This window comes from Taeniopygia guttata, chromosome 1, assembly GCF_048771995.1.
Source record: "Taeniopygia guttata chromosome 1, bTaeGut7.mat, whole genome shotgun sequence".
Taxonomy (NCBI): Eukaryota; Metazoa; Chordata; class Aves; order Passeriformes; family Estrildidae; genus Taeniopygia; species Taeniopygia guttata.
Genome location: NC_133024.1, coordinates 42,083,323 through 42,101,080, shown reverse-complemented (window position 1 = coordinate 42,101,080; position 17,758 = coordinate 42,083,323). Strand labels below are relative to the sequence as shown.

The following is a 17,758-nucleotide window of genomic DNA, read 5'->3' as shown; positions in this document are numbered from 1 at the left end:
TGAAGGCCTCTTAGTTCAATTAAATAGAGTCATTTCTCACATATTATATAGGATTTGTCAGGCTGGACCACCGAACTGGTCCAATGATCACATATAAAGCACTATCTAATACATGAGAAATAAATTCTTACGAGTAGCCAGATCTGTCAAAGCTGTTATGACTTGTTATGTCAAACACAGGTAATGACTTAGGAGTAGCAGAGAGGCATGACTGAAAGGTAAGAAAAGTACCTTGGGCCTCTACCACAGCTTTAACATAGCTCCTCTTGTTTGCGATCACCCTCCCCTTAAACTGCAGGCAAGAAGAGAAGATGGGGACATACGTGCATTGCTGCCAGACTGACACCTCTCCCATAACAGGTGACAAAGGTTGAAACATCAAATCTTTTCAAAAGTTTGCTGCCAAACAAATTCCCTGATGAGTTACTGAAGTTATGACTTAATTGAAAACATCTCTTTGCACCTTGTCTTCCCTTCTGTACAACAGGGAACAGGGGATGGAAAGGGCATAATTCAGTTTCCTCCAGTGCACCCCAGCCACCCATATATTCTCCTGGCTGCCAATGGTGCAGCATGGAGACTGGAAGGAAGCAGGGCTGGTAGCAAGATCAGACACATTTTCTGGCACAAGACAGTGGACTTCCCAAGAGAGGAAAGACAAACTCACCTTTCCCAATTTCTTCTTGAGCGAGCCATCTGTCACACTTTCAAAAGACAACTGCACCAACAGGCCTTATATGCAGGCACATGCTTTGCTTTGGTCTGTGGCTCTGTACTGTGATATAGTGGCAATTTTTTCATCCAAGTGTGTAATTCTGCTCTGGGTCTGCAGTTTAACACTCTGCCTCCTCAGCTCTGTGGCAGGTAACTGTCTTCAGGGACACACAGTCACCTCTGGCCAACAGCAGAGGACTAAATTCATTTTTGGTTGCTTTGGCCCAACTCAAGCAGCCATGAGTACCCTATTCACCATCACCTGCCCCCTTTGCTTGTTCTGATGACCTCACAAACAAAGTAGGTCACAATGACTCAAAAAAAAAAGTAAATCCTTGAGCCTGAATACATTTTCTGCTTTTGTTTTATACTATGATAAATGGACAAATTTCAGCACAGTAGAGAAAGTACCCAAGACTATATTTTCAAAGTGATTCGGCTGAGTGGTAATGAGCATTCAGACATGAAGGATCTGCTTAGACATATATTAATTTGTATTTGCTTGCAAGAAATCAAGTCAATCAAACACACAGGATTAAATACTGCAATAAATTTCAGAAAATACAAGTATTCAGGTCATTCTCTCCCTCTCTCCTCTTCTGTCCTTTCACCCTTAGAAGCCTTCTGTTAGTTCCAGCCTATGGTTCATGTTTACACAGAATGTACAAATCAACTCGCTTAAAAATGCAAGTAATTTTCAAGATAGAAATCTTGGGATAAGATACAAGAAATATCTACTATTCAGAATTCTGACCATTTTCCATCACCCAGCAGCCTAGCAACCTGCCATCCAGCATCCCATGTCTTTCATTAGTATCCTTGACTGACTGACATCCCACCACTCCAAAATGCACATTTGTTTTTGTGTTCCCCAATTTGAAGCACCGAATAATAGCATCTAGTAGAAAATTCAGCTAGAAAACTAATTTCACCACATATATCCACATACTCAGTGTATTATACCTTTTCAAACTGCAGAGTCCACTTTAATATGTTTGCATAACCATTTCATCATACACAACTCATGTATATGATATGAGGATAGCAATGTCAGCACATACCTTCCGAGGGCCAGTATTTTTCAGCTCAAAGACATCCATGGTGTAGTTGACTCTGCGACCGTAGTGGTCGAACTGAACATTTCCAGTCAAACCTTGTATTCGAACCTACACATAGGAGAAAAACCACTGTGAAGATCCAGTCTTATGCTCCTAATTTCAAATGTCACAGAGCACTACAAGTTATCCTGGCTACAGCCTTAGATTACCATAAGAACACTACTGTAGAATATTTCAAATAAATAAAGTTGGCTACTTTCTTTATGTTCTTTTTTCCTGTCAAACCCTGCTCAAAACAGGCTTAGAGATGTCAGAATCCAACTGCTAACAAAGACACGCAGTGGACCTTCCCCCTTTCATGCTGTGCAGATAAACACCTTCCAGCTGCAGGTTCTAAAGAGAAATACATTTTTTACTATTCTCATCGCTCCTGGGGTCATATAAAAAAACTAAAGGAAGTTTGGCCTGAACTTATGTGTCTTTTAAGCTCCCAATCCCACTTGACAACAACCTTAGCCCCAGCAAAGCAGTTTACTATCATGGAAGATGATACAGGGCTGATAGGGATAGGGCTTGAAAAGGGTGTTTTCAAAGCATTATAATAAAGAAGGCCAGATGTGAAGCCTTACAATTGGCTGTGGCAGGTTCCCAGCACCCGTGCCTCAGCTGAAACCAGAACACTTTTTCTTTCTTTCAGCACTTTATTGTGTCACTGAAGGATACCCAAACTGTCCTTGTCCCAAAGAACTCGTGGCCATATTGATTTTATCAGGATCTGGCCATGAAAACCTCTTTGGCAGAATGTGAAGTCTCATGCTGTCTGCCTGAACACAGAATCCTGACTTACTCTTGCTTTTAATTGTTACAGATCTGTGCATCTGCACAGAATACATGAAGCATACAAAATGCTTTATTTCTCTCCCTAGGAGTCAGGATTTGGCTTGAAATCACTTATTCTTTACCTCTGTCAATTTCTATCTGCTGATTTTTCTCCAGGACTGAAACCTTGGCTTCCAGGCATGGAGCTGCCAGCTCTGTCAGCAGTCACTTCTCCTCAGCAGTTTCTCCTGAGTGGAGTCTGCTCATTTGCAATGATTTATATTCTACTGCAGGATTTTTATTTTTGTTATTGTCCCATTCAAAGGAAAGGCTAAATCATCTTGACAGAGATCTGGAACTTTCTAGGCATTCATATTCATCAGGAATTCACAATCCTGAAATAACCCATAGTTCTGGGTTATTTCTTTTTAAAGAAAAAAACCCCAAAATTACCTATGTGATTTCCCTGGGAGAAGTCTACTTTTATTGAAGATGACAGAAACATATTTGAAAGGTTATATTATGTGGTTATGCCTTTTTTCTTAAATGACAATATCTGTACAGCCAGGTAATTTGCAATAGTAACAACTGAATTCAGCAGTACAGTGGAGGAAGTTCCAACTCTTTCAAAAGATCTATCAGTAGCTTCAAATAGTAGTAGTTCCTCTCTGCCTTCATTCCCAGTTACAAATCAGAACAACCTGAACAGCCCAAACTGCTTCCAATTTCCAAACAGAAAATAATTTTTCATCTCCTATTACTACCCTTGTGCATACTGTTTTGCACGTCATATAGAGTGCAACTGGTATACAAAATTCTAAAAGATCCCTAGAATAAAGCCTCCCCTTACCTGTTTTAATGTCCTCTCCATATCAATTCCTTGACCCCATGGGGCTGCAGGGTTGGCAAGACAATCACCAGCATTTCCTCTCCTTGAAATATCAATTTTCTGTCTTCTAAGATTACGGAAAGTTTCAGCCATCACAAGTACTCCATCATATGTCAATGCAGATGTATACTAAATAGACAGAAAAACACAGCCCTTCAGAGTTGACAAAAAAAAAATCTGCTATTTCAAGATAATTCTAGTTTGATTCATTATGCAGCAGTTTCTATACCTTTGTTTAGAAAACAGGTCTCCTCAAAATCAAAAGCAATTTTGTCTAAGGGACAAATGTAGGACATTTCAGTAGGTACAGCTTTAAAACTGTATTTCCTAAGGGTAGAAAAATCTGCATCTTAAGAATTAATTACAAAGAAAACAAATTAAACTTGAAATATTCAAGTATTTTTTCCTTTTTTCTTCCACTTGACTTTTACAATAGGAAATAACCCCATCCACCCAACTTACTCAAAAGAAAAGAAGGAAACAGTAACTCACTGAGAAAAAAAAAAAAGAACCTGAAGAAATGCACAGCTAATGAGCAGACATGCAGGCTACCGGAACTGTTAAGAATGATCAAGAGTAGGTTCTTCCTATTGGAAAACCTATGTTGGATCTCTGCCTGAAAGGTACCCTGAGCAGTCTGTGTTTCTGCACTAACTACAGCAACTGCTTTAGGTTGATAACACGCCAAATGAAACGTTTAGAACAAGTCTTCGGCAGATGTTAGCCTGGAGCCACATAAACAAAGGGTTGTTTTCTCAGTATGGTCCTCTGACAAAAACAATGCATCAGGGAAAGTTGTTCACATGCCCAGGGCTGCTATTGATATGCTTTCTAACATCCAAAATTCAAATTCTATTATTGAAATCTAATTTCCTTCCTTTCCTGTGTCTTGCAGATTACAAGGTCTTTGACACACGGTTTATCTATATAGCCTCGAATTTTGGTTATCCCAATATGAATTATGTGTGATTCCAATTAATCATGCTGACTTCTCAGAAGCAGACAGAATAATCTTGTTTTTGTTACAAGGAGTCCTATAGGTAGAATCTTTCCTGTCATCAGTAATTGGGGATGTCTACATTCCAAGCCCTTGGTTTTGGTTTGTTTATTTTTTATTTTTAATTTTTTTTAACATAAATTTTTGGAGTTTCACTGAATTCTGTAGCTATGTCTTGTAATAACCATATTGATGCTCTCTCTAGATTTTGCCAAGCTGCCAATGTCCCAGCCAAGGGAGGGCTGGTTGCTTATCTTTGCATAGTGCCCAGCACAAAGAAGCCCATTTTCAAGCACATCTGGTATGCATTAGTGCATATTATATCAGAACTAATTAGTTGAAGTCATATTTACAGCTGTGCTGTGATTTGCCTGCCAGGAAAATTATGTGTAAAAGAAATATTTTCTTATCAATTTGTGAAGGATTAGGATAGAGGAACTCTGGGATGAGATTTAACTTTAAAATCATGCCTGAATGTAATTTCTACATGAGATCTTGAGGTGGAAAATTTCCACAGGAAACTCCATATAAAAACTTAAAGGTAGCAGATTTACAGTTAAAGTAATATCTCATCCAGAAGAATTCATCTGCCAGGAAAGATCTGCACTCCAAAGAAACTTAGATAATTAAACTAATTAATGTAAATTTTATTGAAATTAAGTTGTCAGTTAAGCATTTGACCTTTATCTGCTGTCAGTAAAGGGGTGAAGTTGGAGAATAAGTGACAACAGGCATTTAAGTACATCAGCAAAATGTGTTGAGTACCTCAGCAAAACGAGTTTTAATTTCCACCATACAAATGTAACAATAGGCATGATGAATGCCAAGTAATAGTAAGATCAACTGCCTTCTCCTCTGCCTAAATATTAAAGTCTTCATTCATGTATTCAACAATGTTAATCAGAAATTATATCACTGGAGTGATATTTTTGGTAGTGCTTCAGATTGGGGAGTACCTTTGGTGGCATCTCAGATCCTGGGTATTCTCTCTGGTCCAGTTTTTTCCAGCGCTGCATCAGCTTAGTTACCATTGGGGTACTGAAATCCACCAGCTGAAATCCAGTCACATTGGCTCCCCCATGCATAAATCTCTCCAGAGAAATATCTTTGAATCCCTAGAAAATCAATTTAAGATTTTGTTTGCCCTTCTACACCAGTGTGGGTCCAATCTGTTCTAGGTCAGCAGATAATGGCAGAATAAAGAATGCACAACAGCAGGATTCCATTAGAAGGCAAAATTTCAAACCAAGAATAATGTTGAACCTTCAGTCATAACTTCCATTTGTGTAATAAAGAAAAAAAGCCAAGAAATAGATTTGCCACATTATTGCTAGGGTGGTCTTGACAGCTAAGCAACACATTGTTGGGAATGGCACACAGCTTTTGCAGAACTGCCTTTGGCAAATCAACTGAAAAATGCCTGCAGAATATTAAAGGCTTAATCCAATTTCTACCAAAGCTGTCAGATTGGAATAAGCACTGTACTCGTGCTTTAAAAAATGTATCTCTCTTTTTTTGCATATTTAAAAAATTAACAATCCTATTCCATAAATAAATTTACTCCAGGATTCATTGTTTAGTCTGAAAATGAGATAATATAATAGACATTAGAAGGCAGAGACAGCACATGAGGATCTCATTGTTAGTGCAAGGAAAACAACACCAGAATAACACTTCTGTTAAATAGGATTGTGGTAGCACTTAGATCTGTTATATATTGAGAACCTAGAGTGAATCCCAACACTGAAAGAGAAGATAAAGCACATATATCTCCTGACCTATTGGTTTCTCTGGCTAATCTGTTCAGCACAATTCTTTACTAGAATTTGCCTTTAGAGACAGAAAAAAACTTCAATAAACTGCATGAAACAAATTGTTAAAGCACTAAGAAGCAAGCATAAATCTTTCTCCTTTCCTAGCTGCTATGTCAAAGGCTAGCTCAGAGGCATCTTATTTTAATTGTCTTAAGTTCCTCTGATTGGTATTTATCAGTGAAAACACAAATCTAGAAATATTTAGGAAAAAAAAAAAATTGTGGGGTACTGGGTTACTGACCCAATATCCCAGGGGAAAAATGCTTGTTAAGGACAGAGATTTGATTCATATTCTAAGGGATACTGACAGTAAATATAAAAGGTGACACATCAGAAAGTTATATTACCCACATAATTGAACAGACAGTAGATAAAAAGTGTGCCCCTGATGAAGTAGATCAGATGTGCCCATCTCCACTGCATGCCTCACTAGCAGATTACTGCAACATCCAGTTCCTTGTTTACAGCAAGTATTTTGCATGAGAAAAATTACTTGTGGTACTATAAAATTGTAATGCTGAAAAATCTAATTTATAAAACCTAAGAGTACAGACATCTCATTTGAAACACCTGAGGCTTCAAATATAATCTGAAGTGGTACTAAGTGAAGGTTCAAGTGCAGCAAAGCACAATAAAATATTTCACATCAAATAAAATTCCTTGAGGGTGAATAAAAAGAAAACAGTTTAAAGCATGCATTAGACTCTGTCCTACATTCACTGTGCTTTGCCAGGCAGGTATTTTGGCTTAAATAATGAGTCATTTAAATAATAAAATACTGCATTTGCTCTTTCTTTGCCCTCTTGTGAACATTAGCTATGTGAATGTCCAGTTTAGCCTTAAAGTAAAAATATTGAAGCAGTAATTTGACTGGAAATAGCTGATCTTACTAGAAAATACATGTTCCTTGGGGAATGTATAAAAGTTAGCTCTAGAATTCTTAAGTTACTAATAATAAAAAGATGAGTAAAGAATCATTGTAGTTGTGAAAATTTTAATTCAGCTTCATGATATACATATCAGTTCTTTCTCCTATCCTAATTTTGATAAAATTTAGGAGTATTACTTACTATATTATTGTGACCTTCATATCTAGATAGCTGTAATAAGAAACTCAAGTTCTTTTACACATAATCAAGAATGTATTATGTACAAACACATATTAGAGATAAATGGGAAATGCTGTGTGAAGAGCTATAACTTCAAAGTAAAACTGAGTGTTTCACTTACCGAGCAGGGGTATAATTCTAGAAAAGTATCTTACCAGGTTGGCAACAATATAATGGTAGCCTTTAACATGCTTTCCCACGCTCACGATCTGTGGGAGAGAAATAAGACAAAAAAGGAAAAACAATGTCATACTGTTTTCTCTATAAAGGTGTTTTCATATAAAGCTAGATATAAACTGAAATATATGACACTGGTAGCCTTTTTGCAATAACATACCTATAACTTCTCAGAGACTTAGTAATGTGAAAAGGTTAAAATTACATTGAGTAAAGTAATGAAGTGGTAATCTTAGTGCCTTCTGTATCGAAAATGCTACTGTAGTATACTATTTTACCAAACAGAGCAATTATCTATGGGATACAAATTCAGAAGGAGGAGATATCACACTAGCTAGAAAGCCTACCCACTGATTTACTTTTTCATTTTAAATAAGTGCAGAATTTATGAATGAAACTGGGGGCTCATCCCTTGAGATCAAAGCTCTTTGCTCTTCACATGGTCAAATACTAAGAGTGTTATTTAGATCTTAGCAAAATGCTAAAGATTTTGGAAATGGACATGAACAAGGACAGAGCAAGGTTGCCTGAATGTTTAACCAAAATGTAGCACCAAGTGATGCAGAAAAGGCAACAACCACAATATGTCAAAATCAACCAGAGTTGATTTTTGGAGACAAAAATTATGTCCACCAGCATGTTGCATCAACATTATTGCAATTTCTATGGTGGAATGACTCTCATTTAATGTGCTGAAAAAAGAAAATGAGGTACTATTTTGCTAGTAGAAAATGGTGATAATAGATGCATTGCAGATTAAAGCTGCTTTCACTAAAGAATCTAACCAGTACTAATAACCAGTAACTAGCAACTAAACTACTGCCCGTAGCATGCAGCTTGCAGCTAACAGTACAGTCCTTTGAGCTCTTATTTTTGATAGTCCATCACTCATTTAGAGGTTTGCATGCAGCTCAAATTTTTACCTCTCCAGAAAGCAATTTAGCTTCCCTCAAAATTAATGAATAAGACACAAGCAAAGGTTTTCCATTAAGTGCAGGTTACTCAGTTAAGTAACAGGAAGCTTGTGGATCTGTTTCCTTTCCTGCTTTGAAATCTTAGCTCTGGACTCTGCCTGAAGATTTGACAATTTCCTGCCTTTAAGGATCACACCTCATGTTCAAAAGAGAACAAACACTGACTAGGCCTTACAGTCTTTTTTCCCAGCGCTGTAAAAAGTGAGTAAAAACACATTTTAGAGATGAAGAGAAACTGACAAAGAACTAAATATTTTGACCAAAACATGCAGGAATCCACTATCTTAATCTAAATACATTAAGATTTCGAAATGCTTCATTCTGGGCTGTATCATTCCAGTAAATCAATTTCCTTTTGCAGCAGAATGGATGGGAAAATCCAAGGGATGTGGCATAAGTATGTTGTCAAAATTGTTTTAATTTCATTACCTTAAGTAATAAAATAAATAAGTAATTTTTTCATCCTTTTGCTCTGTCCCAAACTTTGCTTCACATGTATAGTTGTCCTAGGGTGACTTTATGATGCTTCTATCCCCAGCTGTCTGTTCTGTTCATGCTGGATATTAAGTTCTGCATCTTTAAGACTGGTTCTGAGAGCGAAGGTGAGGAAAAGAAGCGCAGTTTGTTTTCAGAAACCACACTCGCTCCCCTGCATTCTCCCTCATGGACTGTGCTGTCTGCAGCATGGACAGCGAGAGAGAGAGACAGGGAGCTTTTCTTTGCTTTTTTGCTGGTTTTCCTCATTAGCTACGGCAAGGAAAGTTTTCCCAAGACTGTATAATTTTTTCTTGGAACCTGCTCTGGGCCAAAAACCCAGGGGCTCATGCCTGTGGCCCACCAAGGACCAGCATGTGGCATTTTTCACTGCAAGTGGGGCTGATAAGAGACTGAGAGAGCTGAGCTGCAGCCCATGGAAAGGACTTTCTCTCTCTGAATTTGCCATTTCTTCAAAACAGCGAGATGTTCCATTGTTTAATATTACACAAACACTCTCATGTTTGTGAATACTTTGCTTGTTAAATAAACAGTTTTTTTCCACGTCTCTCAAAAGAGGTTTATGTCCCCTGAGCAGGTTGAGGAGGGGCCGCCTGATTTTGCTTTTTAGAGGGACCTCTTTGGAGATTTCCTCCCTAAATGTGCCCTAAACCAGGACAATAATCTACAACTAAAGTGATTGTATTTAAAAAACAAAACATAAACCTAAAATATCCTAAAAGACACTGAATACCCAAGCCATGATCAGATTGTTACCCTTCGTATAAATGACTTTTAGACTTAATAAAACTCCCAGATCAGTGATTTAATACCATGGCTGCCATTTTATTGGGAGTGGTAAAGAGGAAGAAGTCACAACTTTCCCTATTATAAGCTCAACATATGTGAGGAGGATACTCTAAAGTAATTAATTTTTCCATATAATAAAAAGTTTCAAGTCCTGACTGGGTCAAAGTCTTCAAAAGGATTATAATCCTTGATCCCACTAAAGCTTATACATCTGTACTCATTCAGCAGTGCACAGTAATGAAAATATTTGCCTCCCTATTACAGGGAACTGATATAGGGTAAAAAAATTACATTTTTAAATAAATACCTCATTACAACCTGAAAGTTATTAAGTAGACTGATATAATTTAAGATCATAGAATCATAGAATAGTTTTAATTGGAAGAGACCTTAAAGATCATCTAGTTCCAACACCTCCCAAGTCTTTCTCCTCAAATCTGTTCTTAATCTATTCACCCTCATCTTGGGAAAATTGCCTTTTGAGATTTATTTCTGTGCTTGTTCCTAGGAAATGCATGTAGATACTACTGCAGAATTCCTGGATTTGATGTGAATAATACATAACATATTTGAAAAACCTGAAATTTTATATTTTCATTATATTCTTTCATTATATTCTTTCATTGTTTCTTTGGGTAAGCAACACAAATACAGAGTTATGTATCACGGAGTTGTCTTAACTTCCCTTGTAATCAGTGGAAAGAGCAGGCTCTCTGAGGAAATGATTTAGCTTGTTCTAAAGGACATTTGTGTAACTAATTAGACAGCTTGTGCCCTGAAAGCCCGTATTTTTCTGCATTGACCAGAAAGAGTTGATGGGGATTAGCTCTGATGCAGACACCTACATTTTACATCCCTAATGTTAACTGAGATGAATTTCACCATTATAAAATGCAGAAGCGTATAAGAAACTAAAAAGAACAGTGATGTAAGAATTTTTAGTTGCTGATCTACAATAATACAATTATGAAAATACCTTATTCTGATTTCAGAGTCCCAGTAGTAATCAAAACTAACTAGAATTACATTGACTTTAAAGTTTGATAAAAGCAGGGCCAGTGAGATCCAACTCAGGCTTTTGACACAACTCTGACTTTATCATACAATACTGTTCTTTCAATTTAGCTGAACAATAGCCTGGTCTAGGAAATTCAGAAACTGTTCTACTATTGGAAAGAAGGGCTACCAGTATCTGCTTTGATTATTTTATTATTATTTTTTTTTTCCTCTGTGTGGCAAGGTCACTGACTTTGATAAAACCATTTGCAAACTTGCATCAGCTGCTGAACAGAGAATCTGGCCCCAGGTCATCTTCTGTTCTCTACTACTGTGAAATGGATATTGCACATAACTCATTTTAAAATAATGCTTAACTTCTGTAGCATGAAATGTCCCTCATTATGATTTACAGAAGATGGAGGTCAGTACAGCTGGAGTGAAAAGGACTTATTTTCAGTTAAATCTTTTCAAAGGGTGACAGCTGTGCATTACCAATCAGACTTTAACAAAGGTTTTCCTCTTTGGTATTGTATCACAATACACTGCCTTAAGAAAAAGAACACCTGCAATAAAATGAAATCTGTCTAAAGCAATATAAAAAGAGTGGAGACTTGTTAAAGACAGAAGATTGAGACCTGATCTGAAATATTGCAGCAGAAATAGCGATGATATAAACCACAACTGAAGTGGGATGTTACACAATATCTGAACCCAGGATAAATCTTTCACAAAGCCATACAAAAAATTGAGAAACAAGCCCAATTTAGATAACTAGTGCTCAGAAAAGGGCATTCTTACTGGGGAAAGGGTGGACAGCCATTAGAGAGGATGCTAAAGAAGGCAGCAAACAAAGAAGATGTGGCTCAGTCTCTCTTGTGAAGGTGGGTGCTGAGCTGGAACAGGGCTGTGCACACCTGTCCCTCTCATGGCTGGGCAGAGAACGATGCCTCCCACACAGACCCCATGCTTGCCACCAGCTGGCAAGGCAGAGAGCCCTGTGCAGTGGAGGAAGCTGCTGGGGAAAAAGACCTGGAGAGGTGGCTCAAAGGTCATTAACCAGTGCCCTGAGCATAGCTATTTGCTTCCTTCTGCTGCTAAAGTTGTTTGCATTCAAAGCCTACTCCTATCCTAAATAGGATGTGGAGACTTGTAAGGAAAAAGGAAGTGAGGAAAGAGATGAAGGGTGTAAGAAGAGGGTCACTTCACAAATCCTTCGAATCATTCATATTCATCCTTTGTCGCCTACTGCCTATTTGCTCTTTCAGTGACTGAAATAACTTATTTCTCACGTCCAAACCTCATCAGTTGTGTGCTGCAGTAACAAAATGTACTCTTATTACTGGGCAGTGTGGGACTGTGTACAAAATCCCAGCCACTACACAGAAAGGAGACTGTGCAGAGCTCCTCCTGGCTCTGCAGGGTGAGGAAACCGCTGGTGGCAGTGCTGGCAGCTGGCTCCTTCAAGGAGAAGAAGTATCAGTTTTTATTGACATTCCAGTGTTGCTTAGAAGCAACTCCATAGATCTCTAGGGGGAAAAAAAAGCATGAAGAGTAAAGAATGATGAAGAAAAGGCCCTTTATGAATCTTCCATTCCCTCTGGGACTGAGATACGCAGAGAGCTGCTACTATGGCCCTGAAGTTGTATGAAGTCCAACAATGTTGCTACCAGCCCACACTACTGTGTGCTGTGCACATGTCAAATTCTTTGGCTAATGATTTGGTCCTGTGGTTCTGTGGGAACACAACTAAACCTGCATTTTATTCATCCAAATCTAATAAACATAGGGGAAAACTGCAGCCACCCCATGCTGTTTCTGAAATAAGAGATAAAGAAATCTACATTATGCCACTAAAATACATGTAAAAGCCATGCTGTCTCTTGATAAATACTCATCTGTGTTGTGGTAGTGATCCTTTGTGCCAGCACATCTCTGTCCTCATGAAAAACAGGGAAGCAGGAATGTTGGAGTTAGTGTTCTACGTAATTCACATATCTGGTTAATTTTTGCCTTCCTGTAATATGTTGCAATTTATTGCAAAGTATCATGTTTTAATTTATTATATTAAATTATGTATGCTAGTAATGTAAATATGATTTGCAAAAGTGCCAAGTGCTATCTTCACTTTGTAGACACACTGGAAACTAAGACGAGAAAAAAAAATATTTCTAAAACCAGCCAAATTGACAACTCGATAAATTTAGAGAAATACAGCAGTCAAACATTACTTTTTTAAGTTTAGCACTCCTGAGACAAATTGAGAGGAGATAAAAAAGGAGGGGAATATCTTCTGTACTTTTCTCTACACACGCATTTATTTGCTTTCATTTTGATGGTAATACTAACTACTACTGCTACTGCTAGTACTATTACTACTGCTGCTACTACTACTGCTAATAATCCTTCTACTACTGCTACTAAGTCTTGCTTCTTCTATTTTACCTATCAGAAAGATTTGCTTGCCAGTGCGCTCTTCTCCCCTCTGCCTTTCCCTTGCCCCGGCTAGCTCTGGGGAGAAGGGGTGCGGGCAGATTTCCAGCACTTCCCGCTGAACCTCGTGGGGCTTTGGGCAGCGCTGTTGGAGTTCGGAGAGCAGTCAGTGACCCCACGGCGATTTAATGAAGAGAGTCTTTCTCTGGGGGGCGAATTCCGTTTATTGCAATCCAACGGGAATACAATAATTCGAAGGGAACCAGGTGGGCCGCGCCTGCGTTTGCTGGAGTGGCGCGAGCAGGGTGGAGCGCGCTGGAGCCCTCCAGGAGAAAGCCCAGAGCGCGCTGCGCGAACGAACTAAATACGGAACGGGGGAAACCCAGAGCAGCCAATGGGGTAAAGCCACGGGGGGTTTGAGGGTAGTGGGATACGGGGGTACATCCAATGAAGGACAGACAGGGGAAGGGTCCCGGGTCCTCTGCCTATCGCCCAGCATCCCGGGTGGAAGATTCTAGGTGCGGGGGGAAGGGATACCGAGTGACAGACAGGCATCTGGAGTAAACAAGGTGAATGACTTGGCATTTTTGGGGACAACGGACCCGCGGGGAAAGACGGGAAAACCCGGGGAGAACAGTTACAGAACTGGGGGTACATGGAACAAACCTATACATAATGCAAATGTAATAAACCCTAGAAAACACAACTCTACATTTGGTTTTCAGTGCAAACACATACATGATATTTCTCAACAATATATCTCAAGGCTCTTTAAGGCTGAGGAATCAGCAGTGTCAAACAACACATTGAACAACTGATTTAGTTAGACAACTGTGAGCAGCTTTCAAGAAACTGGGCAGCTACTTCCCTACTATGCTGTTAATAGCAATTGTTAGCTGTTATTAATTAGAGCTTATTGGCTTGCAGTTTTTACAAGATTAATGATACTAGTACTTTGTGGCAACTTTATATCCATGTGTAAATTTTAATATTACACAGGGAAATGTAATTATTTTTATTATTATGTATTAGTTCAGCTGTGTACATTGAAGCATTAAATCTGTGCCATACGCTCCATAACAGTTTTCACCTCTGTGTTTAAAGGCAAATAAGCCCTGGATGAGCAATGAGGCTTGATCTTGATGATACAAAGCACTGACAGAGCTGAGAAAAGTGCTCATCTACTGGGAAACATCCTATTTAATTCTTATGGTCTGGGAAGAGCAGGGTGCACGCAGGAAAAAACTGACTGGAATCAGCCTGTTTGGTACACCAGGAGCTAGACTGATGATTTCTGACAGCAAAACTGATTCACTATGCAAAAGTCAGAAGAAAATGCTGTTCGCAGTGGACATTGGAAGGCTCTGAACATACAGAATGCCGAGGTTTCAACTTTGTCAGATGGAGACGGTGGGAGAGGATGGAGCAGCTACAGATGGAAGAAGAAAGGAAATTCATTGCCATTCATGCAGAAAGGAGAAACATTTCTATTCTGAATATAGTCCTCATCATGTGGATGTGTTTATGGACATATCTGTTTGTATAAATACAGAAATAAACACTGTCACATTACTGCATATGAAAAGCCCTAGAAAACAGAAATGAGTAGCAATATGCTCTTTCAGAAAGAAGTAAACATAAAGGTCCTAGGCAAAAGCAATTACAGTTAGCTTGTGTTTTCAGCTTGCTCTGCTGAGTTTCGAATGAAGGTCTTTATGGAGACACAATTAAATCAAATTTCTGGTAAAAATCTGAGAGGACTATCAGAAATAAGAAAGAAGTAGCAGACTACTCAGTAGCAAAGAATGAGGAACCAAAATGCTGGAGAAGCATCTCTTTAGTGAAGGACTTTTTTAGATGCAGTCACACAATATAGCACAGAGGGTGATCTGATCACCCTGGTATCCCTTCTGGCTGTTTCTGATGCAAGCACATTATGGGTTTGCAAGATTCAGTAGCAGATGATGCACAGTTCACTCACTCATAAGAGAGCTGCCTATAGGTGTGTGAAAAGAGTACTGTGAAACACAGGAGCTCATCTGTGTACATCTGTGCCTTATTTCATGGCCTGACTCTCAGCCTGACTTGCCAAGCACAGCAGGACAAGCTGGGTACACACTGGAGAGGAAGAGGCCTTGCCAGAAGGTTCCTGGGCTTCTGCTTTGAGTTTCCCATGGGCCAGTCATGCACCCTCATGGCAGAGAACGCCAACAGCCTCTTGGACTGCATTGCCATCATGGCGAGGGAGGTGATCCTGCCCCTCTGCTCAGCTCTGCTGAGGCACATTGGCAATGGTGTGCCCACTGCTGGGCCCTCCAGTACAAAAGAAACATGGACATACTGGAACAGTCCAGAGAAACACCAAAAAGAGTATTGAAGCATCAGTCATATGAGGAGAAGCTGAGGGAGCTGTGGCTGGAGCAGTCTGGAGAAGAAATACCTCAGACAGATCTTAGCAATTATCTATAAATACCCAATGGGATGATGTAGGGAAGAGGGTGGGTACCTGACTCTCCCTTGAGGTGTACAGCAAAAGGACAGCAGGCAAGGAACACAGGCTGCAACACAAGAAATTCCAGCTAGATATGAGGAATAAATTTTTTTATATGAGGTAGTCAAGTAGTGAAACAGAAAATAAAAGCGTTATGGGTTCTCCATCCTCGGACACATTCAAAATTAGGCCACATGAGCAACCTGATGTATGGTTGCCCCCTTGAGCACCAGGAGTGATCTTCAGAGGTGACTTTTAATCCCAATTATTCTCTTAGCTTGTGAAATAGAGCTGCTCATGTCAATACCTCACAGTCAAAACTTTCAAAACCAGCTCCAAAATCTGTCTGAAAACAAATACCACCAATTTGAGAGTCCAATGTGTTTTTTTGGTTTTGCTTTTTTTTTTTTGTTTTGGTTTTTTTTGTTTGTTTTTGTTTTCTTTTTTTTTAATTTATTTTTATTTTTTTTCCTTCTGGTATCTTATTTGCTCTGCAATGCGTAATATGTGATAACAATGGGACAAGCAAACAAAACTGTTAACTTCCTATTTCAGCACTTCATGCTTTTGAAAGCTTCCTTACATCATTTTATGTGTCCTTTTGGTATAGATTAACAGCAAAAAGAAAAAAATATTGAAAGACCTGAAGAAAAGGGCTAAAATATTTATAGTTAATAACATTATTCCTCATGACCTAAATGACTCTTAGCTTACACTTTTCAGTGTAATTATCAAATCTGTTTGAAGTATTGACTGCATTGTATACCTGAACACATTTCTGAGCAGTGAAGAAACTATAAGAAATAATTGGGAGATCAGCTATGGCTGAGAAAATGACAGTCTGCTTCACCAGCAATAAGGGTTATTAGTCTCTGAAGAAGTAAAAAGAACAAACACAGTGGTTGAACAAATAAAATGTGTTTTCACTGAAATCTTCAAAATTATTTTCTGCGATAGTCTTCAAATCTGACCATATTGTTTTATTACACTTCAGCATTGCTTGCAGAATAGCAAAGACATAATGGAAGAAATCTATGATGTGTATTTAGTGATGGTAAAGTATCCCAACTAATTAAATGCAAGTTCAACTGAGGCGAGAGCACCATGACATTTCCTAAAATGTGTGCTTTTAGCTGTATATTTTCTGTCATCTTTCCTAAGGAAATAATTTTTCTGCTACTGAGCTGTCTCTGGGTTTGTAAAACATTTTTTAACACATATGGCAATTTCAGCTACATTTGAAAGGAAGACAATATCTTTAAGACACATCTAAGGTGTTAGGTCTGTACAGTTCTTATTAATACTGGCTGCTGGGTGGAGAACAGAGCCCCATCTGTTTTAGCCACCAGAAGGATGGGAAGCACCTGGACACTACTCCTCCTGTCTGACAGCTACAGTCAGCACATGGGTACTGACACCTTCCACACATTCCTTGATTAGCCACAGGAACTGCCTTTTCTTTCTTGCTCAGCACACTTTTGGGAAGAAAAATTTTATGGTGCTTGTCGAAGAGGTGGTCTAGGAGGAAACCAAAGCCCACAAAAAACCAGGGGGATGTCACTTGTTTTAGTACTTCTGGACACCATTTCCATCTGCTGTATGTAGTTTCTGTATTTTTTCAGATTTGACTTATACAAATTAAGCAATACATACATCCTAATGTAACTAAAATTCTGTGGGGGAAAAAAATTTAAAATAATGATTTTGTTAGACTCGGAAGCCTGACTTGGGGTTTCATAACTTCAGTTTAAATAGGTGCGTGGTATTAGCTTTGTTTGAGCTTTCTCTGTAATAAATAAACCCGCATTATTTTTTTTAGCATATTTATTTTGGAACATAGATTCTGCATTTCAGACAGAAATTCAGTAAATACATATAAGCTTAAAGTAATGATTGTCTAATTTTAGTAGATATACCCTTTAGCCCTAGGCTGATTTTACTTCTGATTTTCACTGACTGAGCAAAAAATGCAAACAAATACACTATTTTAAAAAGGCAGGAAG

General features: G+C 38.6%; 1 protein-coding gene across 7 annotated transcripts in view; it reads right to left on the bottom strand.

Annotated features, from left to right (window-relative positions):
• The window catches only part of GRIA4 (glutamate ionotropic receptor AMPA type subunit 4), a 212,028-nt gene that overhangs the window by 67,142 nt on the left and 127,128 nt on the right, over positions 1–17,758 (bottom strand). For all 7 annotated transcript variants that reach the window (XR_004367554.3, XM_012569742.5, XM_032747698.3 and 4 more), the window contains exons 5-8: positions 7,556–7,609; positions 5,434–5,592; positions 3,442–3,609; positions 1,776–1,880 (exon numbers count right to left, since the gene is read on the bottom strand). Coding sequence is in view for 6 of the 7 variants with exons in the window: in XM_012569742.5 (XP_012425196.3) it covers positions 1,776–1,880; positions 3,442–3,609; positions 5,434–5,592; positions 7,556–7,609 (486 nt within the window). In the remaining variant the exon portion in view is untranslated. The remainder of the gene's footprint in view (positions 1–1,775; positions 1,881–3,441; positions 3,610–5,433; positions 5,593–7,555; positions 7,610–17,758) is intronic.